Source organism: Polychytrium aggregatum (genome assembly GCF_025602895.1).
Source record: "Polychytrium aggregatum strain JEL109 chromosome Unknown BJ171scaffold_11, whole genome shotgun sequence".
NCBI lineage: Eukaryota > Fungi > Chytridiomycota > Chytridiomycetes > Polychytriales > Polychytrium > Polychytrium aggregatum.
This window is the reverse complement of record NW_026516213.1, coordinates 789,461-810,332: the sequence shown is the minus strand read 5'-3', so window position 1 is coordinate 810,332 and position 20,872 is coordinate 789,461. Positions and strand designations below refer to the sequence as shown.

General features: G+C 58.1%; 9 protein-coding genes across 9 annotated transcripts; 5 read left to right on the top strand and 4 right to left on the bottom strand.

Moving 5' to 3' along the window:
* Positions 1-390: 390 nt before the first annotated feature.
* On the bottom strand, positions 391-2,549 carry BJ171DRAFT_31494 (uncharacterized protein). The gene is made up of 4 exons (XM_053107121.1): positions 2,241-2,549; positions 1,361-2,040; positions 851-1,216; positions 391-723 (listed from the first exon to the last, which is right to left on the bottom strand). Exons 1-4 carry the CDS (start codon positions 2,446-2,448, stop codon positions 586-588), a joined length of 1,392 nt encoding a protein of 463 aa, XP_052968570.1. The 5' UTR covers positions 2,449-2,549; the 3' UTR covers positions 391-585.
* On the bottom strand, positions 2,534-3,642 carry BJ171DRAFT_31516 (uncharacterized protein). Its single transcript, XM_053107122.1, has one exon. The coding sequence runs from the start codon at positions 3,371-3,373 to the stop codon at positions 2,651-2,653; it is 723 nt and encodes a 240-aa protein (XP_052968569.1). The 5' UTR covers positions 3,374-3,642; the 3' UTR covers positions 2,534-2,650.
* A 1,086-nt stretch (positions 3,643-4,728) lies between these two features.
* BJ171DRAFT_440577 (WD40-repeat-containing domain protein) lies at positions 4,729-7,561 on the top strand. Its single transcript, XM_053108058.1, has 7 exons — positions 4,729-4,947; positions 5,035-5,179; positions 5,395-6,023; positions 6,165-6,312; positions 6,445-6,771; positions 6,986-7,295; positions 7,501-7,561. The coding sequence occupies exons 1-7, from the start codon at positions 4,843-4,845 to the stop codon at positions 7,511-7,513; spliced, it is 1,677 nt and encodes a 558-aa protein (XP_052968568.1). The 5' UTR covers positions 4,729-4,842; the 3' UTR covers positions 7,514-7,561.
* A 250-nt stretch (positions 7,562-7,811) lies between these two features.
* Positions 7,812-9,067, top strand: BJ171DRAFT_498008 (putative FK506-binding protein 2). Its single transcript, XM_053110329.1, has 4 exons — positions 7,812-8,001; positions 8,242-8,325; positions 8,469-8,611; positions 8,840-9,067. Exons 1-4 carry the CDS (start codon positions 7,818-7,820, stop codon positions 8,867-8,869), a joined length of 441 nt encoding a protein of 146 aa, XP_052968567.1. The 5' UTR covers positions 7,812-7,817; the 3' UTR covers positions 8,870-9,067.
* Positions 9,068-9,250: 183 nt separating this feature from the next.
* On the bottom strand, positions 9,251-10,743 carry BJ171DRAFT_558261 (Alpha/Beta hydrolase protein; the record flags this gene model as incomplete). The annotated part of the gene is made up of 4 exons (XM_053113142.1): positions 9,251-9,586; positions 9,799-10,083; positions 10,356-10,586; positions 10,693-10,743. The coding sequence occupies 4 exons, from the start codon at positions 10,741-10,743 to the stop codon at positions 9,251-9,253; spliced, it is 903 nt and encodes a 300-aa protein (XP_052968566.1).
* A 217-nt stretch (positions 10,744-10,960) lies between these two features.
* On the bottom strand, positions 10,961-12,997 carry BJ171DRAFT_457514 (uncharacterized protein). Its single transcript, XM_053108352.1, has 3 exons — positions 12,722-12,997; positions 12,278-12,470; positions 10,961-12,087 (listed from the first exon to the last, which is right to left on the bottom strand). Exons 1-3 carry the CDS (start codon positions 12,908-12,910, stop codon positions 11,306-11,308), a joined length of 1,164 nt encoding a protein of 387 aa, XP_052968565.1. The 5' UTR covers positions 12,911-12,997; the 3' UTR covers positions 10,961-11,305.
* A 237-nt stretch (positions 12,998-13,234) lies between these two features.
* Positions 13,235-14,673, top strand: BJ171DRAFT_498001 (60S ribosomal protein L11). Its single transcript, XM_053110328.1, has 3 exons — positions 13,235-13,274; positions 13,951-14,454; positions 14,579-14,673. Exons 1-3 carry the CDS (start codon positions 13,272-13,274, stop codon positions 14,603-14,605), a joined length of 534 nt encoding a protein of 177 aa, XP_052968564.1. The 5' UTR covers positions 13,235-13,271; the 3' UTR covers positions 14,606-14,673.
* Positions 14,674-15,113: 440 nt separating this feature from the next.
* Positions 15,114-16,583, top strand: BJ171DRAFT_498000 (uncharacterized protein). Its single transcript, XM_053110327.1, has 2 exons — positions 15,114-15,225; positions 15,557-16,583. Exons 1-2 carry the CDS (start codon positions 15,214-15,216, stop codon positions 16,334-16,336), a joined length of 792 nt encoding a protein of 263 aa, XP_052968563.1. The 5' UTR covers positions 15,114-15,213; the 3' UTR covers positions 16,337-16,583.
* Positions 16,584-18,311: 1,728 nt separating this feature from the next.
* On the top strand, positions 18,312-20,530 carry BJ171DRAFT_31420 (uncharacterized protein). The gene is made up of 6 exons (XM_053107118.1): positions 18,312-18,434; positions 18,511-18,683; positions 18,850-19,489; positions 19,788-19,951; positions 20,107-20,201; positions 20,321-20,530. The coding sequence occupies exons 2-6, from the start codon at positions 18,629-18,631 to the stop codon at positions 20,420-20,422; spliced, it is 1,056 nt and encodes a 351-aa protein (XP_052968562.1). The 5' UTR covers positions 18,312-18,434; positions 18,511-18,628; the 3' UTR covers positions 20,423-20,530.
* Positions 20,531-20,872: the final 342 nt, after the last annotated feature.

Here is a 20,872-nt window from a genome sequence, read left to right as displayed (position 1 = left end):
CACCATCATCGCCAATCATGCGCGAGAGTGTGTCGACGCAACCCGCTGCTGCAGCTTTCAGGTTGCATCCTGACGACTGCTGCACGGACTCGCCAACAAGCCATCGGCTGTGGGTCGGGCAACAAGACACCCGTTTTGCCGGCTGCTTTTGGATGAAACATACCATATCCTGGTGCCCTGGGCACCGCCATCGCCGGCCTTGCGGAGGCAGAGCAGGTGGTATGCTCCGAGTTGTGGTCCCCTGAGGGCCTCTCAAGTAATTCGAGCAGCGCCTCCACCACCAGCAATGAGAATGTAACCCACATGAGTCGATTGGTACGTGCCCATGCAGTGGATGGCGTCGGCACGTTGCAATCCACCGACAGACTCCTCAATCGCGACAATAACAAAGTGGATATGAGGATGTTCCATTTTTCGTCTGAGTGCATTACAGAGCAATATGGACCCAAATAACACAAAAACCACGAGGTGGAGGGTGCAGTGCCCAAAGTGGACACCGGAATCAGAGAAGGATACGGGAAAGGCCCCTCACAGAGAATCGTGAGAGTTGCTTGTGCATGTGCATCCTCATCCAGCGCAGCTGGACTATTCGGTCGGGTCTCCAAAGAACAGCTTTCCATAGCACTTTTTCCATCGTTTGGCGTAGTGCGAGTATGGCTTCTTTGGATGGAGCTTCTTGCCGCAGATATAGCAGAATATGGTGTTGCACATCTCGCAAACGATCTGACCGCCGAAAGTTGCTGTTAGAGGTCGGCCGGCTCGCCGCCGCAGAAACCATGCGGATCGCAAGCCCGCATGCGCACGTCGAAGGCGAACGACAAACCTGGCGCCAGCGAGCGACAAGCCTCACCTTATTGCATCCTCCGTCCTTCTCGCACACCCGTGTGCAGTTTGGACATCGAGTCCACTGCATCTGCCGGACAAGGGTCTCGAACTTGAACTCGTCCCTCAGCAAGGCAGAGTTGACGGTCCCGTCGGCCGACCGAGACTCCTCTCGCATTTTCGTGTACTCCTGGCAGCTCAGGCCCTCGTGGCTGGTGTCGGCCTTGCAGGATACGCACCAGGATGTCTCGCAGAACGGACATTTGGCCTGGGTCAGCGACGGGTCAATCGAGAATACCCCGAAGCAACTGGTGTTTGGACAGAGAACCAGTCCCGAGTGGGCATTGGACTTGTCGAGGACTTCGACCTGGATCGTGATTCGTCGCATCTGGATCTGCATCGAGGGTGAAATGACGGTCATTTAGCGGCGTAAGGAGACGGTATCCGCCACTGGCGATTCAAGTGGCTTCATCCTACTCAGGTGGCTTCATCCCACTCTGGTAACTCACAGTCACAAGCTCGCGATCGCACGGCCTACCTTCTCGGAGACTGTCAGAATCTGGGCGGCAACATCTTCCGTTATAACCCCGATCCTGGGCTCGGCAATGTCGGTAGCGATCTCGAGTGTATCTGACTTCGATAGCCGATGGATCATGAAGCTGTGGGATTTCCACAAGCGCTTGGGGACTTCTGAGCGATTCGGAATATGAAAGACATCAGACAACGAATAGTTTCTCCTTGTCGCTCCCAGAGGGGCTGGGGCAGCGTCCGAGAACGAGGCTACGGAGCTTCCGTGCGAATAGACGGGGTCGCTGGACCTCGTGGCTCGGACTTTGACTGTCGGGACAACCTTCTCGGCCTTGCAGATGGGACATACGATCGGGAGCCGGCGCGCGAACAACTCGGCGGTGACGACCGAGTGCGCACAGGTGCGACAGAAGCTGTGGCCGCACGACGGAATTCGGAACTCCTTGTGCAATGGCATGGAGTCACAGCAGATGGAGCACATGGGGTCGGACGATGGACCTGCGCACTCGTCGTTGCCCGATGCGGTTGAGGCGGAGCAAGGTACGATGCCCAATGGATCTGCAGGATCTTCTGGCGAAGCGGCGGGCCGTGGGCGAGCGATGCGATGGGTCGGAGGGTAGTAAGACGACGGCTCGGGAGAGTCCAGCATGGGCCTGGGCTGGCCCCGGAAGTGCGGTAGGCCTTTCTCGTCTGCCAAGAGAAGCCCAGGGGATTAGCAGGCTACGAGATGCCACTGCTCAATAGGCAGGGCTGCCATCACTGCATCGAGACTGTCAGCCACAGCAAGTCATCCGGTGGATTGATGCACCCTGGATGACTGCCCTGGTGCCACCGAGCAGCGACATTCACGGAGAGGGCATGGCTCGGTCGGAAGGATCGCTGGGACTTACATTGGGCCATGGACTCCATCCGACCGTGGATGTAGACGAGCACCTCGGAGGCGAACGATTGGGATATGGGGGCCGGCGGCACTGAGCACAGCGAGTGCGAGCTGCTGTGCCCAGAGACGGATCCTTCGGGATACCATGACGGATGGACGGGCGATTCGCAGAGTCCGTCCAAGGCATGTTGTTGGCGAGTCGACGATGTGTTTCCCATCTAAGTTGAGACTTGACGGAAGGGCCCTGCCCTCTTGGATGGAAGTGGGACGGACTGGTTGGGTTGGGTTGGGTTGGGAGGGGTGGGTCGAGCGAGGAAGCAGCCGATGGAGCCGGAGGCAGACACAGGCGGTGGCAGGGCTCGAGGGGTGGGCCACAGCTGGTGAGAAACTGGGCGATGGTGGCAGAGGCCTGGGCGTCGTTTATGAGGCCGTTACAGCAGAGACAGCCTCGGGCTTGTGTTGGCGAATGAGTCCGGTTGTGGAGGCAGTGGATGGGCGGCGAGGGGGGATACAGGCGCCAAAGCAGATTCCCGCCATAACCAAGCGGCTTCCGACGGGGTTTCTATTCAGGGCAGGCCAGCCCCGGAGCAGACAAGCGGCGCAGAGCCCCGACCAGAGAGCGCAAGGAGCAGAGAAGCGCCGAGACGAGCGGACGGCTGTTGGGCCGCAGACGAGCGAGCAGGACGGCAGCCGATGGAGAGGAGGCGATCGGTGGCGGCCGATGGAGGGCGGCCCAGGAGCCGATGCCGTCATATATCCCCCATGAGCGAGGCGACATCCGGCGTGTCTGGGCCAGTTGTCCGGCTGCAGACGGCAATAGCAGCCCAGGGTCGAAGGCTTTCTCGCGGACGAGCATGGGGGGAGGGAGCCCACAGGACCATCATGTGGCCGAGCATGCGCCGGACATGAGAGCAGCGTCTGGATTGTCCGGCCGTCTCGTATCGCACCGGCTGCGCTGTATTCGACTGCATCGCAACACATCGCACGGCGCTGGGCTGCGGGGCCGCTTTCAGAGCCGAGGCAAATGTAATTTGGCTCCGCCGGCCATCTCGGCGATACCATCCATGCACATCGCAACAGCCTGTGCTCGGTGTCCGGGAGGCACTTGCGAACGATCGCTTGCGGTGGCTGCGACCCCGGCATTCATCTTTCTCCTCTTGATACAGCCAATCCAGAAAAAAAGCGGGATAGTCCCTGCTGTTCTCTGGCATCAGCGACCCGAGGGCGCTGAACTTTCGTAGCCTCCAGTAGGCAGGCCATGGGATTGCTTCCGGCCTTGGTCGGCAATCTTTCTGTTTTCGCTGGTCTGGAAAGCATTATTCTGAATACACTGGTCGTTTCCTGTGGCGACGATCGACTGGCATACAGATATCGAGATATTCGGCCTTCTTGGGTCAACTGGGTGCAGACACTATGGACACGCCGTATGGTCATGGCAGCGATGGCAGAGTGTGTGCATTCAGGCTCGGGAGTCAGCGACAACCCTGACTCAAAACAGGGTGTCCCGTTTCAAACTGGGTACGTTGTAGTAAGCGGACGAATACAGCGCCTCCTCCATCTCAACGGCCACCTCGTCCAGCTCGGTCTGCAGTTCCAAGAGTCCCGCGATCGATGCCGACTGGCGAGTATGGAGCTCGCCGAGCCGCGAGCGTAGCGTCGAGTTCAGGGTCTTGAAGTCGTTCATGAGCAGTGACTGCTTGAGCTCCAAAGTCAGCGAGAGCAGCGTCTCGACTGAGCGGATCTGGGGTCGGGGAGGGGAGGGAAGAGGAGGGCGAATCCAGCCAGAACCAAAGTTCCAAAGTTGCGGGTTAGTCACGGTCAGATTCCCGTCTCGCCTCACGGTTTGTATGACGAATCGTATCCAAGACCGCATGAAACCTGCGGCGTATGCAACCCCGTCGGACGTCTCATGAAGCTGCGGGACGAGGATGAGCCCTACAATGTTTGCCGATGCGGCGTCAACGAGCAAATGCTCCTGCGAGAGCTTGGATCGCGGCTTTGTTTCGGTGCGATCCAGTCCGTGCTTGTCGACTGTTTTTTGCTTGATCTATATGCACCGGATACTGCATTAGATGGGCCGGGCGGGCGCCTGCAAACGAGCGAGGCGATGCCGGGGGGGGCGAAGCGAGCAAGTCGATGCCACACGAACCGGAGCGGCCTTGAGAATCCATCCAAGATTGTCGATCAGATGGGCGAATTCATCGTCCAGGCGCTTGTTGAGGGCGTCCTCGGACGACATGGCTCGGAGTTTGTCAGTGCAATGCGGCGGCCACGGCCCTCGCTCTAGTCCAGCTCCGGAGCCAGATTCAGATTCGGATTTAGATTCAGATTCAGATTCGGATTCAGATGTTGGTGGTGGGTTCGATGCAGGGGCCAAGGAGAAGCCCCGAGCGACCAGCGAGACGCCAGCGAGAACAGCCGGCGAGGCCGCGGCGGGAGCCAATCGGCGACGGCGAGCCACAGCACCAACCGAGATCTCGAGTGGGATTTCGTCCTCTGCTCATCCAACAAGCAGGCCGCTCGGTCGACACCAGCACCAGCATCGACACCAGCACCAGCATCGACGCCAGCACCAGCGCACACACAGCCTCGATACCACACACGGCAGAAGCATGGACCTGCTCGGCAATTACGGCTCCTCTGACGAGGACGAGGTGGCCCAGTCTCACCATTCCAAGAAAATCAAAGTCGATCTGGCACCGGATGTCGCTGTGCACGTAAGCCCAGAGCCGCAGACCCCATGAGTATGCCGGCGTGCAAGAAAAAACAGCGCTCTAACCGGTGGGAGCCATCGCCCGTCACAGGACCTGTCCACCAGTCGGTATCTGACATCGCACGAGACCAAAGAGATATCCCACAATGTCCCGTATGCGGATCTGTCCAAGCCCATCCAGGGCCCAGAAAACCCGTTCCGGTCCCAAGATAACACGCATCGGAATGTTCTGACAGGTTCGTCTGGGGTACCTCGGACAGGAGGAGACCTATCGGAGCAAACGCATGTTCAGAGCCCGCCTGGATGAAACAGTCGAGAACAGGACCAAGAAGTCCCTTTGGAGCTGAAGGGCCGTGCACGGATACCATCGTGATCTAACATTGCCCGTATAAACTATCCGTCTCGACCAAATGGCGGGCATGTGGGTGGCTGTGATCTGGCTCTCTTTCAGGCCACTTTGAGTCCCATGCCATGTCCGGCTTTGACTTTGATACACTGCAACGCACCTACCACCGATTCGGGTACACATACGATCCGTCAACTCACACAGCCGGGCTCTACGGCAACATCGAGCGCGCCTCTGAGCAGACGTTTGCAACCATCAACGACAAAGTCAAAGCCAAAGAGTCCAAGGAGTCCAAGAAGGCCAGAGTCACCAAGGCCGACGAGAGCAAAAAGGACCCGTCCAACATCGAGGGGTTCCTGGGCCCGTGGGCTGGCTATGAGGGCGAGCAGATCCACCTGGAGTTCCCCCCTGATGCCGAAGCCGAAAACAAAGACGGGGCCGCCGGCTCGGCAGCAAATGAGGGCGAGTCAACGGAGAAAGCCCCCTCCGCCGGGACCGAGCGCACGCTCTTCCATGGCAAGAGTGTGCTCGATTGGCAGGGCAGAACGTACATGCACGTTCCCCAGGATGTGGATGTGGACCTGAACCACGAAATCGGAAGCCAGGGCGAGTGTTTCTTGCCCAAGCAGCTGATCCATACCTGGGCCGGGCACACCAAGGGCGTCAACGCCATCCGATTCTTCCCAAACAGTGCCCATCTGCTGCTGAGTGCCAGTATGGATAGCACCGTCAAGGTAGGTGCTGCATGACCGAGCGAATGTGCGCTGGAGCCTTTGCAAACAAGACTGGGCGAGAGTGACTTGTGACTAGGCTTGCATAAGCACGAGGCCTCTGTCGTCCACTAAAATGGCATGCAATGCGGCTCTGCTCCGCAGATCTGGGACGTGTTTCACGACCGCAAGTGCCTGAGAACCTACATGGGCCACTCCAAGGCCGTCCGTGACATTTGCTTCACAAACGACGGTCGGAAGTTCCTGACAGCTAGCTACGACAAATGGATCAAGCTGTGGGACACAGAAACAGGTGCGCGCAGACTCTGGTCGACGATCCTGGGGCCAGTAGCTTGTTGCACTCCTCGTTGAGTGCCGACCTACGGCGGCCGGCACTGTTGCTTGGGATACGAATGTACCTTTGCTGACACATGGGCGACTGCAGGCCAGTGTATCTCGAGGTTCACCACCAAGCGAATCCCGTATTGCGTCAAGTTCAACCCAGACGAAGACAAGCAGAATCTGTTCCTGGCTGGTTGTGCCGACAAGGTGATCTACCAGTTTGACATCAACACAGGAGATATCACCCAGGAGTACAACCAGCATCTCGGCGCCATCAACACCATCACCTTCGTGGACGAGAACAGGCGGTTTATCAGTACATCTGACGACAAGACACTGCGGGCCTGGGAGTTCGACATCCCGGTCGTCATCAAATACGTCGCCGAGCCCAGCATGCACTCGATGCCTGCCGTTGCTGTGCATCCGCAGAGTAAGTATCTTGGTATGGCATGCGTCGACTCGGATCAGAACGGAAACGGTGGATCTGAAGCAGCTGGATGGACCCGATGGAGCATATTAGCATGTTCTTCCATTCGGCAAAGATTTGGATTGGACTGCTTCTGCGAGTGTTCTCGGTGAGGCGCTATGTCAGGAGGTGTGGCATTACTGACGAACAATGCTTCCATGACGCTTGTATTCGACAGAAAAATGGCTGGCATTCCAATCCCTGGACAACCAGATCGTGATTTATTCGGCGCGCGACAAGTTCAGAGCCAACCACAAGAAGATCTTCCGAGGACACCTCGTCGCAGGCTATGCTTGCCAGCCCAGCTTCTCTCCCGACGGACGATACGTGACCTCGGGTGACTCGGAAGGCAAGCTGTGGTTCTGGGACTGGAAGTCAACCAAGGTCATGAAAAAGTTCAAGGCCCATGATGCCGTGGTGATTGGATGCGAGTGGCATCCGCACGAGACAAGCAAGGTGGCAACATGCTCGTGGGACGGAACAATCAAGTAAGTGTCCTGACTCTTTGCGCGCCGGGCAGTCATTCTGGCTTGCTCGGCGGGCATGTTGTGGAGGGATTGGAGGCGACCTGCGCAAGCCATATGTGCGGATGCAAAGAGCGTCTTCATTGGCAGGATACCTGGAACCCCGATATTAACACCATTGGTATGTGGCGCTGATGCACTCGCTTTTGCGGCACCTGTCACCACACAGATACTGGGATTGATGCAGCGGCACCATCCCCCCCCCAATACAACACCATGAAACAACATGCATCTGCAGCCCCTGATCGCGAGTCGGATCGGTGGTGCTGGAGGATCAGACATGCTTGTTACTGGGCTCTGTGCCCTTCTTCTCCCGGTGCAGTCGCCAGCCGGCTTGGGTGCGGATGCGGGCAACATCGCTTGGGCTTGGTGATTCTGCCATGTCCCCCTGGCCAATCAGCAGCCACCACCGTGCTCGGATCACGTGGAGAGTGATATAAATTGTCTCTGCCTCGTCTTGCAGCCGTTCCCTGCTCGATATCCACGATGAAGCTGACTACCATCCTGGTTGCTGTTCTCGCCTCGGTCGGTGTCCTGGCCGCGGCCGAATCCACCAAGGACGCCCCCAAGACCCTGCGCATCGGCGTCAAGAAGCGTATCCCCGAGGAGGAGTGCACCCGCAAGAGCAAGAAGGGCGACACCCTGTCGATGCACTACACCGGCACCCTCTGTAAGATCCAATGCCGACCGGCGGGGAGCCTGGCCATGTCTACGAGCGTAAACGGGAGGGCAGCTGAGCTGATCTACTGTTTAACAGATTCTGAGCTGCTGTTGGGCAAGCCGATCATTGGAGGGGGAGGGAGGGATGCTTGGAGCAGGGACGGTGCTCCGTAAGCTGGTTGACTGACGACTCGTGCTGTTGCTTCTCTCAACCTGTATCGATCCATCGGGCGCCGCTCGCGGTCTGCAGTCTCGACTGGCAAGAAGTTCGATTCCTCTCTGGATCGCAACTCGCCTTTTGACTTTGTTCTTGGTGCCGGCCAGGTCATCAAGGGTAAGTGGCGTGAACGGCTGGATCGGCGAAGCTTGGAGTGCAGAAGCATTTACGGACACGGAGAGTCCGCAGATCTCTCTGCCGAGACGCCAGCCATGGCGTTTCCCTGATCGTGATTATTAACGGCTACTGCTGCTCTCCAGGCTGGGACCAGGGCCTCCTGGACATGTGCATTGGCGAGAAGCGCCGTCTGGTCATTCCTCCCCAGCTTGGCTATGGCGACCGCGGTGCTGGCGCATCTATCCCCCCTGGATCCACCCTCGTCTTCGAAGTCGAGCTTTTGGATGTACGTATCTGCTCTTTTTGGGCTCGGCGGGGCCGTTTGATGAGACAGTTGGCGCTGAGAACAGCCGATCGGAAGGGAGTGTCGGATGGCGGGCGATCACCGCCGGCGACCATCGACGAGCCCGCGCGGGCTTCGGTCTCCAGGAGCGGCAATCAACTGATGACCCTGGTTCCTCCCCTTTCCACTGGATCGGCTTCAATGCTCCTGCTGTGGCCCGCATGACTGCAGATCAAGAACAAGGCTGCCAAGGATTTGTAGAGTCGAGACCGTCCCGAGACACTCGAAAACGCAATTGCTGTCGATGACATTAGCCGGATAATACAGTATTCAGATAAAGTCATCCACGCCAACCCATGTCCTTTGCTCGGGGAGGGACATGCCTGTTGTGTCCCGACCGTGCACATATCGGCGTCGTGGTACATCAAGATATCATCACAGCGCATGCCGCGCTGTCGGATGCTCGCGAGCTATTCGTTTGTATTTTCCCAGGTCAAACAAACCACCGCAGCTTTCGAGCTGGACGTCCCGCTGCACAAATGGGTGGTATACATGATTCCACGCCAATCCTGGGCAGGTGAATTTTACAGAATCTTGGCCTTGGCAATGCCGGCTGAACTGGGTTCGTGGTCCGACAGACCTCTATAGCGCCGCGGGCTCGACAATGTGCTGACACCAAAACTCCTGGATGGCTTCGAAATATCCGGACTGGATGCATGTGTCGTCGTGGGCGCCGTTGGGGAACTCGGACCACTGGACAACGGCAAGTCGGCGGTCTTTGCTTTGCATGCTCCTGGCTGCGGTCACGTAAAGCTGTCGCAGATGACTCTGGGGGATGAGCTGGTCTCTGCTGCCGCTCAGGAAAAGCATCGGGACGGTGGGATCGACCAGCTGAATGTCGCTCTCTGAATCCCAGACTTGATGGCACAAAAACGAGAGATAGCGAAGCATGGGCATCAGGTGGGGAATCAGCTTGGGCTAGAGTCGGAGGAGAATGGGTGCATGAGTAGGCGTGAGACCGAGTCTCTGGTTGGCATTGTTTCGGCTAGTGAAAACCTTTGCGGGGGAGCCGGCCGAGACAACAGCAGCCACAGGCAGCCACAGGCAGCCACAGTACAGATACATAGTAGCGGGTGGCTGTGGACAGCAACAACAAAAGTCCCTAAATCCAGCCGATGGGGCTTGCTCACCAGACTCAGGAAGGTATTCTCGATGATCAGGCCAGCAATATCCGGCGACCGCTTGGAGGCCAGATGGACGGCAACGGCACCACCCAGGGACTGGCCGTAGAGCACAACCCTGGTGCTTTTGAGGAGAGGATGCTGCTTGATAAAGTCGAGGGCGCAGTACGAGTCCGTTTTCAGTCCAGTTTCGTCGGGCTTGCCCTCGCTCTTGCCGTAGCCTCGATACGAGAGCATGACGATGTTGCACTTTAAGGATTCCAGAAACTGGGCTGCAACCGGCAGACGATGGCCCTATTCAAGGCGAGATGGGAGGGTTGATGTTAGCAATCGATACTGCTGAGGGGACGGTCAATAGGTATGATGAATCTTGCTCGGTGGTCAAGCAACGCAGCGGGGGCTCGGCGGATGTATCTGCTCAAGATCCGACAAGCTTCGGCGCCCCTGTTGAGCGATTAAACAGCGAAACCCAGGCTGGTGCTGCCGAGACCACAAGGGGACGCAGGCACCGACGGCTGGCGATCGATGAACAGCAATGAGACGAATGGACCAGGGCCCTCGCCTACCATATTGCCTCCGTTGCCGTGGAAATAGAGCAGGGTGTAGTCCGAGATATTGGTGGAGCTGAAGGAGCGGATGTCGAAACGGGCGCTGGACTTGCGTGCATAGATGACATACATATGTAGCTTGACGCCGTCGGGGGTGGTGATGTACTCTTCCTGGAAGTCGTGCATCCTGAATTGCGAGGGATCGGGGACGTTGGTCCGCGAGTCGGGCGGATAGTCGGCGGGATAGACCTGTCGAATGGCGATATGTGCGAGTCAGCACGGCCTCGGAGTCCGGGGCCTGTTGAAACGAGAAATAGAACGCAGGCTCCTGCGGTAGGACTCTGTAGACGCTCACTCGAACGGAGCAATAGCAGCCCCAAAGGATCAGGAAGCGCATCCCATCCATGCGTGTGGACACCAGGCTCGGGATCAGCAAAGTCGGGCAGCACCATATGCCGGACATACAATCTCATTCTGGTTAATGATGGGGCCCAGGATGAAGTCGATCGAGTCCGAGATATAGCTGAAGAATCCGGACATGACTGATGGACGCAGTTGCAGTTGCAGTCGCTTGGGCGGAGACGTCTGGGGGCTGCTGGAGATGCTGGCTGGTGTCGTTGGGCTGGACAGGGCGATGAGGCGAGAGCGGCTGCTTGCCAACGACGGTGGCAGGCCGCGAGCGGGAGGCGCGCTCTCGTGACCAGCGCAGCCAGTGCGCAGCGCCTGGATTGCCGCCGCTCAGTCTCACGGACTCCAGGAACCGGACCCGCTGACGTGGAGGGCGAGCCCCATAGATCGTGCTCGGGTCTGGTCGGTGCGGCCGCTGCTTTGATGCACAACGGGCTTGGCAAGCGCAAGGTCTCGGTCGGGTGCCTTGAACCGATTATGATATTGTCGAGCACCATCACATGGAGCGGCGACCGAAAAGCGGTCAAAGCAAGCAACAGCGGTGACCACGAACCTGCGGGTCAGATGCATACGGCTTTCAGGCCCACAAGTACTTGGTCCACATCGTCAGCGTCGGTCGCACCGGCCGTTCCAACGGACTTGTCCTCGGCCGCAACGTCTCCCTTGGTCTTGTTCCTCTTCTTGGCCAGGGCTTTTTCCTTTTGCAATTTTTTGGCCTCCTCTCTCTTCCGGGCCCGCGACTGGGGCTTCTTGGGTGTGGATGCCGCCGACTCGGCCGGCTCGCTTGAAGCTGCAGCACCAGGTCCACTAGATGCACTGTCGGATGGATCAGGCAGCGCAGGGGCCGTCTGCACTGAGTCTTGAGTCTCGGTCCCGGTTTGCAGCGAATTCTCGTCCAAAGTATCATTCGTCGACTCACGCGTGGCTTCGGCTTCGGCCTCGGCTTCGGCTTCGTCAAAGAGGATGCTCATGACTCGTCCAGGATCACCCCGGCTTTGTACAAGCAGCTTGCGGATGCGATTCAGGTCGTGACATCCAGTTGAGCTCATGATCGTTCGCTCCATGTGGTTTGCAGGTGCACTGGGATCGGGTTTCTCGAGGGGCGGCAATGTCGTGGGCTTGAGGACGATCCGAGGATGACCTTCATATGGACCATCGGCATTGCGGACGCTGCTGTAATGTTCCCAGGAATGATACACGATATGCACCATTGGCGCGGCACTGCCTTTTGCTGGCTGACCCTCCATGTCTGGCTTTACGATCCATATGGGAGTGGAAGCTTGGTGAACGGCGATCTTGACATTGTGGAGGCGGCTGAAGGCGACGATTTCGAGATTCCCGCCTGGAGGCATTGATGGAGTGGGAACAGAGCAGATGCGAGATGCATCAGAATCATGCGCAGAATACCCAAAGCTGCCACTTTGTATGCTAGTACTTGTTCATGGCCTCTCGATGGCGGAATGGCCCACCGGGCTCGGCAATGTCAGCCTCATGGCCTCCTCATGAAAATGCAAAGACGCTGGTCAGCTCACCATAGGTGCCGTGCTTACACATGCGCTTCACATACTGGTCGAGAGACTCGTCGACAAGAAAGGGCTCATAGTACTCCCGCTTCTCATCGATGTGCACACAGACCTCCTTTCGGTGCTTGGCGTGGTAGTCTGGTGTGCCGTCCCACTGGTCCGAGAGGGCTCGGAATAGGCAGTTCCCGTCGCCGGTCATATCCTGCGGCGGCAAACAGGCACGAACGATTCGGGCGAGTGAAGCGGTCGAATGAGCCGTCGATGCCAGCAACAAATCGCAGACCAATCGACATGCAGCAGGAGCAGAAGGCTGCATCAGAGCGCAAACTACAATCTAGCATGCGACATTCGTCGAGGCTCGGTGGGGAAGCTCACAGCACCACGAAGCACTTGGATCGCCAGCTATTAATGACCGTCCATCGGTCTTCTCCAACTGTTTCGGGCGACACCAACCTTGATAAGCAGCCCCAGTTCACCAAGCTGATGTTGCAGCACCCGCGTTCCCTCGTCCCAGCTGCCGTCGTCATCGTCGTGCCGGGAAGCATGCCGAGATTTTTGTCTCCGTGGCTCACTGGCGGTAGAAGTATCTTTCGGCGTACCCGGCTTGGGACTCGCCTTGGCTTGAGGCTTGCGCTTCCCCATGCTCGGCTCTGGTGTGGCCCTGGTTGATCCAGTCTTGTCCGGCAGATCGGGTTTGACGATGACGATGGCGAGGACGCGGCCCAACCGGGCGGGCTGGCTACAGGGCACAGCGTGTCCGACGCAGCAGCACTTGTCTCGCCGGGAGTCGCGACGCCCAACCACCGCGCGGCTCGCTGCCGTCTCGCTCCGTCTCGCCCCGCCTCGCTGTTCTGTGTCGCTCGCCGATCACGTGTGCGTGCGCCGGGCTCTGTCGCGCTTTGTGCGGCGCTTGCGTGTGGGCAGTAATGACAAGCGCATTTCGGGCCCCTCCGCTTTCTCTCCCCCTTTCCACCGAGCCAATTGGTTTTGATAGTTTGCAAAAATGGTAATGCCGCCAGTACCCCCGCGACCGCAATGTGCCTAACAGACCGCTGCTGCTGCACGGACCACACCACGAATGGATAGATGGATGGATGGATGGATGGATGAATGGGATGGATGGATGAATGTGCAGGATCGATGGACAAACGAACAAGTCGACCCACGAAGAGGCAATTTCGAAGGACGGCGGCACCGCAGGCTCCGCGCCTGCCCTTTGCCGGTGGAGAACAGAATGCGCAGCCAAGCGATACCCTCCTCGCCTGCATATCGTCAGCCCGATTGGCCGACGTGTCCCCTGTGTACCTTCACAATCGCCACAATCGTGGTCTGCAACATCCCACGACGAACGCGATGAGCCAGTCGGGCCGGTGCAGCATGATGGACTGGCCGCGATGGTCAAATCAGGATGCAAGCCGCCAAGTCCCGCATGGTGTCGCACTCGGTTTGGCCAGACCGTCATAGATATCGGCGACGTCCATCACGATCGGCACATCCAACGTCCACTATCCAACATCCAACATCCAGTCCACTCCAGTCCGATCCGCTGAAACGAATGTGGCATCCAGGCAGTGGCAGTGGCAGCGCTGCAGTTGACTTCAGCGGAGCAAGTTTGGTGTCGCAAGCCTGACTGACCCTGTTCTGTCGTCTCGGACTCTGCTACTCCTCCTCGCAACCAACAGACCGAAGCCGGCACCAACTCATCCAACCCCATGCGAGAGCTCCGCCTCGAGAAGCTCTGCATCAACATCTGTGTCGGCGAGTCCGGTGACAGACTCACCCGTGCCGCCAAGGTTATTGAGCAGCTCACTGGCCAGACCCCCGTCTTCTCCAAGGCCCGTTACACCGTCCGTACCTTCGGTATCCGCCGTAACGAAAAGATTGCCGTCCACGTCACCGTCCGTGGCCCCAAGGCCGAGGAGATTCTCGAGCGCGGCCTCAAGGTCAAGGAATACGAGCTGAACAAGCGCAACTTCTCCGAGACCGGCAACTTTGGTTTCGGTATCCAGGAGCACATTGACCTGGGTATCAAGTACGATCCCAGCATTGGTATCTACGGTATGGACTTTTACGTCTGCATGGGCCGCCCTGGCTTCCGTGTCCACCGCAAGAAGGCCAAGGCTGGTCGCATCGGCTTCAACCACCGTGTCACAAAGGATGAGACCATCGCCTGGTTCAAGAAGAGAGTAAGTATCTCGTGCCGGCTGCTGTCCATGTGTTGTGGCGCCAGTTGTGCCGAAATGCCGCTGGACCGTATGCATGCCAGTGACCGAGACTAACGCATTGTCGCTTGGTTCCCCTTGCCTCCAGTTCGACGGTATTGTTCTTAACAAATAAGCGCTCTTCTTCAGTTGGATGCTAGGGCAGCTTTTGTCAATAAACAAACAGTACATGTAGTCTCTGGAGTATCACTGGACCCACGCTGCTGTGCGCCTGCGGGTGCAACTCCGGCAACCCGAAGCTGGGGGTGGTCTGATGGTGCTTGTGGATGCCGTTGCCATGGCTGCTGGAAGCACGAACTCAGGATTCGACTTGTGCGTCCATGGCCCGGCGAATCCCCAGACCGATCTGGCAGGGTGCATCCGAGAACACCGAATGTCCATCGATGAGTGAATGATCGATGCAGAGCATAGCGACCACTGGGTCTCTATATCTCTGGTCGTTTGGTTCGTTGGACGAACATGCAAATGGCCACATGGGCTGCAAATCACAATGCGGCATCCTCTCCCGCAAAGGCCATTTGCCATCCGCATGTGGCGCGATCGCAGAGCACAGAACCGCCAACGAGCGAGATCTCGGCAATCGGCATTCTGGGCTGTCTCGCTCCTCGCTCCCCATCCGCCCTCGATCTCCCTCTTCCCCACGTCGCTTCCCGAGCCCAAAAGGACCAAAGCCGATCCAGCCATCACCACCATCACCACCATCACCACAGAGTCGCTGATACTATGGACTTTCAGGTGCGTTCCTTGACAGCAGCAGGCTGATCAAGTGCGGCAGGCGGGCCGAGCCGGCGCATGCCAGGAGGAAGGACAATATCTGGATGAAAGTTCAGCCGATAATCGAGGCTGGCGGAAGAGCCCTAGACTCAAGGACGGGCTCTGTGCGTTGCCTGAATGGATGCGGAAGGGGATGTGTGGCCCTCGAGAGAGAGCCAATAGAGCGGAGCCGATCAAGTGGTTGCGACGCTTTACTCGACACCGACTTGGCTCGGCTGCATCGCAATAGCTCGGCTACATCGCCCACCGCATCACACAACTCACAACTCACAACTCGCAATTCATCATCCAGAATCGAGTCGGCAGCAAGGCCGGATCCGGTGGTGTAGCCGGATACAGCGAGTCCAATGTCGATCGCAGAGAGCGGCTACGCAAGCTGGCCCTGGAGACCATCGATCTTTCAAAGGACCCGTACTTTATGCGAAACCATCTTGGCTCTTACGAGTGCAAGCTGTGTTTAACCCTCCACAACAACGAAGGCTCGTACCTGGCGCACACGCAGGGCAAGAAGCATCAGACCAACCTCGCTCGGCGAGCGGCTCGGGATGCCAAGGATACCACCAACGTCCAGTCGCGAGAGGCTCTCGAGAGCGGTGCTGGCTCGGTCGCGCGGGTCGCTCCCAAGAAGATTGCCATCAAGATCGGGCGGCCAGGATACAAGGTCACCAAGGTTCGAGATCCGGCGACCCGGCAGTTGGGACTCTTGTTCCAGATCCAGTATCCCGACATTGGCCAGGATGTCCAGCCCCGACACCGATTCATGTCCGCATACGAGCAAAAGGTGGAGGCGCCCTCGAAGCACTTCCACTATCTGGTCTTTGCGGCCGAGCCTTACGAATCCATCGCTTTCAAGGTGCAGAGCCGCGAGATCGACAAGGGTGACGGGAAGTTTTGGACGCACTGGGATCCCGACACCAAGCAGTTCCACCTGCAATTCTTCTTCAAGCACGAGCGGCCCCAGCAGCAACACCCCCAATTTGCTGGAATGGGCATGTCCGGATACGGCGGATTCCAGCGCACGGCGCTGCTGCCGCGCATGACTGGTGCAAACGCCATGCCTCTTGGGATGTAAGGATCCGAGGCCATGCAGGCAGCGCCCCGAGTTTTCGCCGGCTGGTCAAGGCGCAATAGAGGAAGCAGACCAAGCGGAGACAATCAACGGAATGGATATGCCTGTGCTTGGCAGCACGGTGGTGGGGCTGAGGCCAATCGATGCCCCGTGCCTGTGCATCCACAGAGATCCAAATGTGATCCGCATGAGCCCCGACGAATGGACGGAACAAATAAATGGCATGACCCCTCGCCAAGCGAGCTGCGATACAGCCGGCTCAGCGTTGCATCTGAGGGGGAGCGATCGAATCAAGGCGGGGGCGCAGGCGGGTATGTGTGGGTATTTTTGGGCAGAAAAGCGGCCTGGACCTTGACCAGACGAGATTGTCGCCCCGGGGGTCGAAGGCAGCACCGACCGGATGCCTGATACCATGCCCACCTGGCCTGATCAGGCGGAAGGGGAGGACCAGCGAGTGAGTGGGTTGGCGGCAACTGGTGGTGCTGCAGGACGCTTCCGTCGATCCCAAGACCAAACAACCGACACATGAGGGGGGTCTCCAGAACGAGCGCGCACGCATCCAAAAGATCAGCCGCTCCCGACTATGAAAACCAGCGGGCAGCGACGGGGACGAATTGATGGTGTCGGTGGTGTCGGTGGTGTCGGTGGTGTCGATGCATTGAGGCATTGATGAATGGATACGCGGAGCGGCCAAGAGTCGCCGCACCAGCCCGAGCATGTCCAGGCACATGTCCTGGTGCTCAGTCATGCTGCCCTGGGGCTGTGTCCGGGGCCAACCGGACCCTATCGCGGCTGCGCACCGCATCAACGACAAGGCGAGAACAGAGACAGCATGGCGAGAACAGACAGAGCACAGACCATGTGTGAACTCTCATGTTAACTCTTGTCATTGATCATGTTCATCCATGTTAACTCTTGTCATTACCTCCATGTTCACCCATGTTCACCCATGTTCACCCATGCTCACCCGTGTTAACTCTCCCCGCCGTGTCGCCCGCCTGCACTGCAGCTGCGCGCTGTCCATTTGAGCAGCACCGTCCTTTGCATGATCTGCCCCTTATCGCTGCAATCTCGAAACTCAGCCGGCAACGCCGAGTCCGGCTGGGCACTAATCCAATCAACCGGCGAATCAACCGGCCGATTCAGCCGCCCGAGTCCGCCAAACTCCAGCGCCGTCGCCAGCTCTGCTGCACCCCCCCCCCAGAGGTCTCAAGACAGCCCCAAGGCTGTCCCAACGTGGTCCCAACGTGGTCCCGAGGTGATCCCGAGGTGATCCCAAGGTGTGTTCTCCGTCCGGGCTGAGCACCCATCTGCTGGACATAAAATCGCCGTCCGCCCCCCTCCATCGTCGCTCCGCCCCGACCGCCAAACAGCCCAGTCGCTTGCCAAGACGACCAACTTAGCGCCGATCGATTCAATCTCTGCTCGATTGGCGTCTTGCCCTGCCCGTTCCTTCACTCACTCACTCACTCACTCACTCACTCGTCTGTTGCTCGTCTGTCGCTCGTCTCGGCCGGTCTCGCCTCGCGCTGATCCCGCTTCATCCCGCTCCGTCGTGCCCGGCATCTTCGTTCCGCTTTTCGCATCCGTGGCTGCAAATCCCCTCCGATAGCCGCTCGCTCCCGCTCTCTGGGTCCGTCTCTGGGTCCGTCTCCGTCTGGGCCTCGTTTGCCCCGCAATGCGTTCCGCCCGTCTTGGCGGCGTCTGTTCCATGAGCCGGCGCTTCTGCACTGCTTGTCTCTGTTCTGCCGATTGCTTCTCGTTTGGCGCCAACCTTCCCAACACTCGACACTCACATGCCCGCCCTTGCATATCCGGCCTCTTTGCTCGTCCATAGGCAGACTTGAAGCATCCCAGCTCGTTTGCCATTCCAAAAACGACCGACACCTCCCAGGCCGTGCCTGCTCCTCCGCCTCGTTGACCCCGACCCCGCTGTCCAACAGTCCCGAACCAGCACCGCCTGTCCATCCCGCCTCCCGTCTCAAACGCCATGACCACCATCGCTCTGCTTCCCTCACGCCTGGGTCTCTTGACCTTCCCAAGGTCGTCGCTGCCCGTGATGATGCATCCTATCGTCAAGAGCATGTTCTTTCACCGGCAAGTATCTGCTCGCACCCGCAGCCAATCCTGGGCTCACCATGTCGTGCTAATGCTGGCCACCAACTCGCCATGTGTAGACCCGATGCATTCTTCTCGTACACCGAGAACGCCCTCGAAGTTTCCATCATCACAGACATCTGCGCAGTCCAGGGAGACTGGATCGATCAGATCCATCTTCTGAGCTGTCCCGAACTAATGATCTGTCAAGACACATTCAGGGTCTTGCAGATCGATTCTCAGCTGGGGCTCGGTGCGTATCCTTCAGCATCCTTCAGCATCCTTCAGCATCCTTCAGCATCCTTCAGCATCCTTCAGCATCCTACGGCATCCTACGGCATCCTGCCGTAATCGCCGCATGCCCCTCCACCATTTCTATAGTCATGATGGTACTCATCATGCTGTGTCCTACTCTCCAGACCAGTCTGCCAGCAGAATCAATGCGCTTTCGGAGCCCCTGGCAAAGGCGGGCGTCAGCATCCTGTACCTGTCCACATACCAGACAGACTACATCTTTTTCAAGGAGAAGCGGCTTCCCCTCGTCACCGCTACCTTGCAGGGCCTTGACTTTGAGTTTGTGGACATGAGCGAACCAGACGAGCTTGTCAATCTCGACTTTACCCGGATTCCGTCGCTCCACGTTCAAGCCGACCTGTGCTATCCGTCGCTCGGCAGCATACTGCCCAAGCTATCAAACGGCCATTGCGAGCCTCAGGCAAGTCCGGGCAGGGAGTTTCCCACCGACTCGGGCCAACCCTCCGAGTCCACGGCCGTTGGCACCGATTCGGAGCTCGAATCACCAACCTCGACCGAGAGTCCCGACTCTGAGCTGCTCGCCAGCGGGCACGGGCACGGACTTGGCCAACCTCGTCACCGCGATCAAACCAACGGTGGCTCGCGCCAGGGATATGCCTCGCCTAAATTTGTGGATGTCGAGGCCCTGCCCAAAAAGGTCCTGCCCAACTACCATCTCCGTCTAGTGGGGCTCCGGATCGACGAAATTGAGCTTTGGGCCATGGCGATGACAGAGACCCTGTTCTACGCGACCGACGACCAAGGGTAAGCCGGTTCTGCTGCTGCAAGACAGTGCTGTTGTTTGCTGAAGATAGTGGTGGTGGCGAATTGTATGGCATGAGACAGATGGCTGATGGCCAAGGGCACCGGGGCACCGGCATCAACTCTCTGTCGTGCGTCTTGGTCGGTGAGCCGACGACGCTGTGATATGCCATCACTGACAATCGTGGACGCGCTCGTACCTTGGCCGTTTTCACTTGTTCTCGGCAATACCTCGGTTTCTGTTTCGATCGACATCTGTATCGTCATCAATCTCACCGAATCATCGCCGTATCTCTACCAGTCTCGGGTCCAGCAGCCGATTCCTGTCCTACACGCACGCCACCGATGGCATCTCTCTCGTCGCCGACGACAATGTCCTCAGCAAGTTTGAGTCCGATTGGCTGCTGACCACAACAGCCTCGCCGCTCATCTGTATCCAGGTCGATCTCGCACAACTCGGACTTGGTAAGCGTTCGCACCCAGCAGCACATTCATCAATTTGGGGGGCTTGCATCCACTGTGCGTTTGTGAGCCAGGCACGGCGACGGCACATCATGGTTCTATGGCTAGGATCCTGCTGCCTGCGTCCTCACCCTTACGTTGCATCACTGGCTCTCAAGATCGATATGGCATCGTTTACTCGATGAGCAAGCCAATCAGCCAAGTGGGCATCAACATGCTGCTTCTCAGCACTTTTAAGACATCCAATGTCCTGGTAGGATGTCCCACTTGAATGCACCTCAACTTGCGTTTCTGATGAAATCCATGTGAACTGCTTGAATCAGCTCAAGCGTTACGGTCCCCTCCCACTTACGTTGCTCTTCATCGCCGTAGGTCGAAGAAACCGATCTCCCTCAGGTTTTGCACATTCTAAAGGCGTCGTCTCAGTCGTCTCTTAACTTGACCGAGGACGCCGACTTGGATGTCGACTCATGACGAAACTACAATGCCGACAAAGACGGAGTGGCCTTTGCATTCTGCGAATCGCCTGCAGCCCCATCCACCACCATCACCAGCACCACCAACGCCACCACCATCACCAGCACGTCTCTGGAAGACCAGACACCCGTCCCGCAACAGTGTCCCCACTGCGAACACACAAACCAGCATCTCCAACCCAAGCATGACTACAGTTCCATCGATCCAAGCCGATGCGATGGCTGTCCTTCCGTCGATCCAAACCGCGATCGCACGATTTGGATCCAGTATCCATAGCAATTAGTCCCTTTTCGTCATTTTATGGTCCTCTGCTCTCAAACGCAGACAATATTTTTTCTTTCGCCTTCTCCCCCTCCTTCCCCTCGACACATTTTGACAACGGCCACGATGGCCTGGGCGTGCACCCCGTGCGAGCCCGACCGACGTTCCGGATCTTGAATACACACA

What these genes read in the sequence shown, in the direction of transcription:
- BJ171DRAFT_440577 (XM_053108058.1), top strand. Translation starts at nt 4,843, where the DNA reads ATGGACCTGCTCGGCAATTACGGCTCCTCTGACGAGGACGAGGTGGCC. An exon ending in GCTGTGGGACACAGAAACAG is followed by an intron (nt 6,313 to 6,444) that starts GTGCGCGCAGAC and finishes GGGCGACTGCAG; the next exon opens with GCCAGTGTATCTCGAGGTTC. An exon ending in CGTTGCTGTGCATCCGCAGA is followed by an intron (nt 6,772 to 6,985) that starts GTAAGTATCTTG and finishes TGTATTCGACAG; the next exon opens with AAAAATGGCTGGCATTCCAA.
- BJ171DRAFT_31516 (XM_053107122.1), bottom strand. Translation starts at nt 3,373, where the DNA reads ATGCCGGGGTCGCAGCCACCGCAAGCGATCGTTCGCAAGTGCCTCCCG.
- BJ171DRAFT_31494 (XM_053107121.1), bottom strand. Translation starts at nt 2,448, where the DNA reads ATGGGAAACACATCGTCGACTCGCCAACAACATGCCTTGGACGGACTC. An exon ending in GATGGAGTCCATGGCCCAAT is followed by an intron (nt 2,041 to 2,240) that starts GTAAGTCCCAGC and finishes TTCTCTTGGCAG; the next exon opens with ACGAGAAAGGCCTACCGCAC. An exon ending in TTCTGACAGTCTCCGAGAAG is followed by an intron (nt 1,217 to 1,360) that starts GTAGGCCGTGCG and finishes CCCTCGATGCAG; the next exon opens with ATCCAGATGCGACGAATCAC.
- BJ171DRAFT_498001 (XM_053110328.1), top strand. An exon ending in TCGCCTGGTTCAAGAAGAGA is followed by an intron (nt 14,455 to 14,578) that starts GTAAGTATCTCG and finishes CCTTGCCTCCAG; the next exon opens with TTCGACGGTATTGTTCTTAA.
- BJ171DRAFT_31420 (XM_053107118.1), top strand. Translation starts at nt 18,629, where the DNA reads ATGATCTGTCAAGACACATTCAGGGTCTTGCAGATCGATTCTCAGCTG. An exon ending in CGATTCTCAGCTGGGGCTCG is followed by an intron (nt 18,684 to 18,849) that starts GTGCGTATCCTT and finishes CCTACTCTCCAG; the next exon opens with ACCAGTCTGCCAGCAGAATC. An exon ending in TTAAGACATCCAATGTCCTG is followed by an intron (nt 20,202 to 20,320) that starts GTAGGATGTCCC and finishes TCATCGCCGTAG; the next exon opens with GTCGAAGAAACCGATCTCCC.
- BJ171DRAFT_498008 (XM_053110329.1), top strand. Translation starts at nt 7,818, where the DNA reads ATGAAGCTGACTACCATCCTGGTTGCTGTTCTCGCCTCGGTCGGTGTC. An exon ending in TGCCGGCCAGGTCATCAAGG is followed by an intron (nt 8,326 to 8,468) that starts GTAAGTGGCGTG and finishes GCTGCTCTCCAG; the next exon opens with GCTGGGACCAGGGCCTCCTG. An exon ending in TCGAAGTCGAGCTTTTGGAT is followed by an intron (nt 8,612 to 8,839) that starts GTACGTATCTGC and finishes GCATGACTGCAG; the next exon opens with ATCAAGAACAAGGCTGCCAA.
- BJ171DRAFT_457514 (XM_053108352.1), bottom strand. Translation starts at nt 12,910, where the DNA reads ATGGGGAAGCGCAAGCCTCAAGCCAAGGCGAGTCCCAAGCCGGGTACG. An exon ending in AACTGGGGCTGCTTATCAAG is followed by an intron (nt 12,471 to 12,721) that starts GTTGGTGTCGCC and finishes TTGCCGCCGCAG; the next exon opens with GATATGACCGGCGACGGGAA. An exon ending in GTGTAAGCACGGCACCTATG is followed by an intron (nt 12,088 to 12,277) that starts GTGAGCTGACCA and finishes CAATGCCTCCAG; the next exon opens with GCGGGAATCTCGAAATCGTC.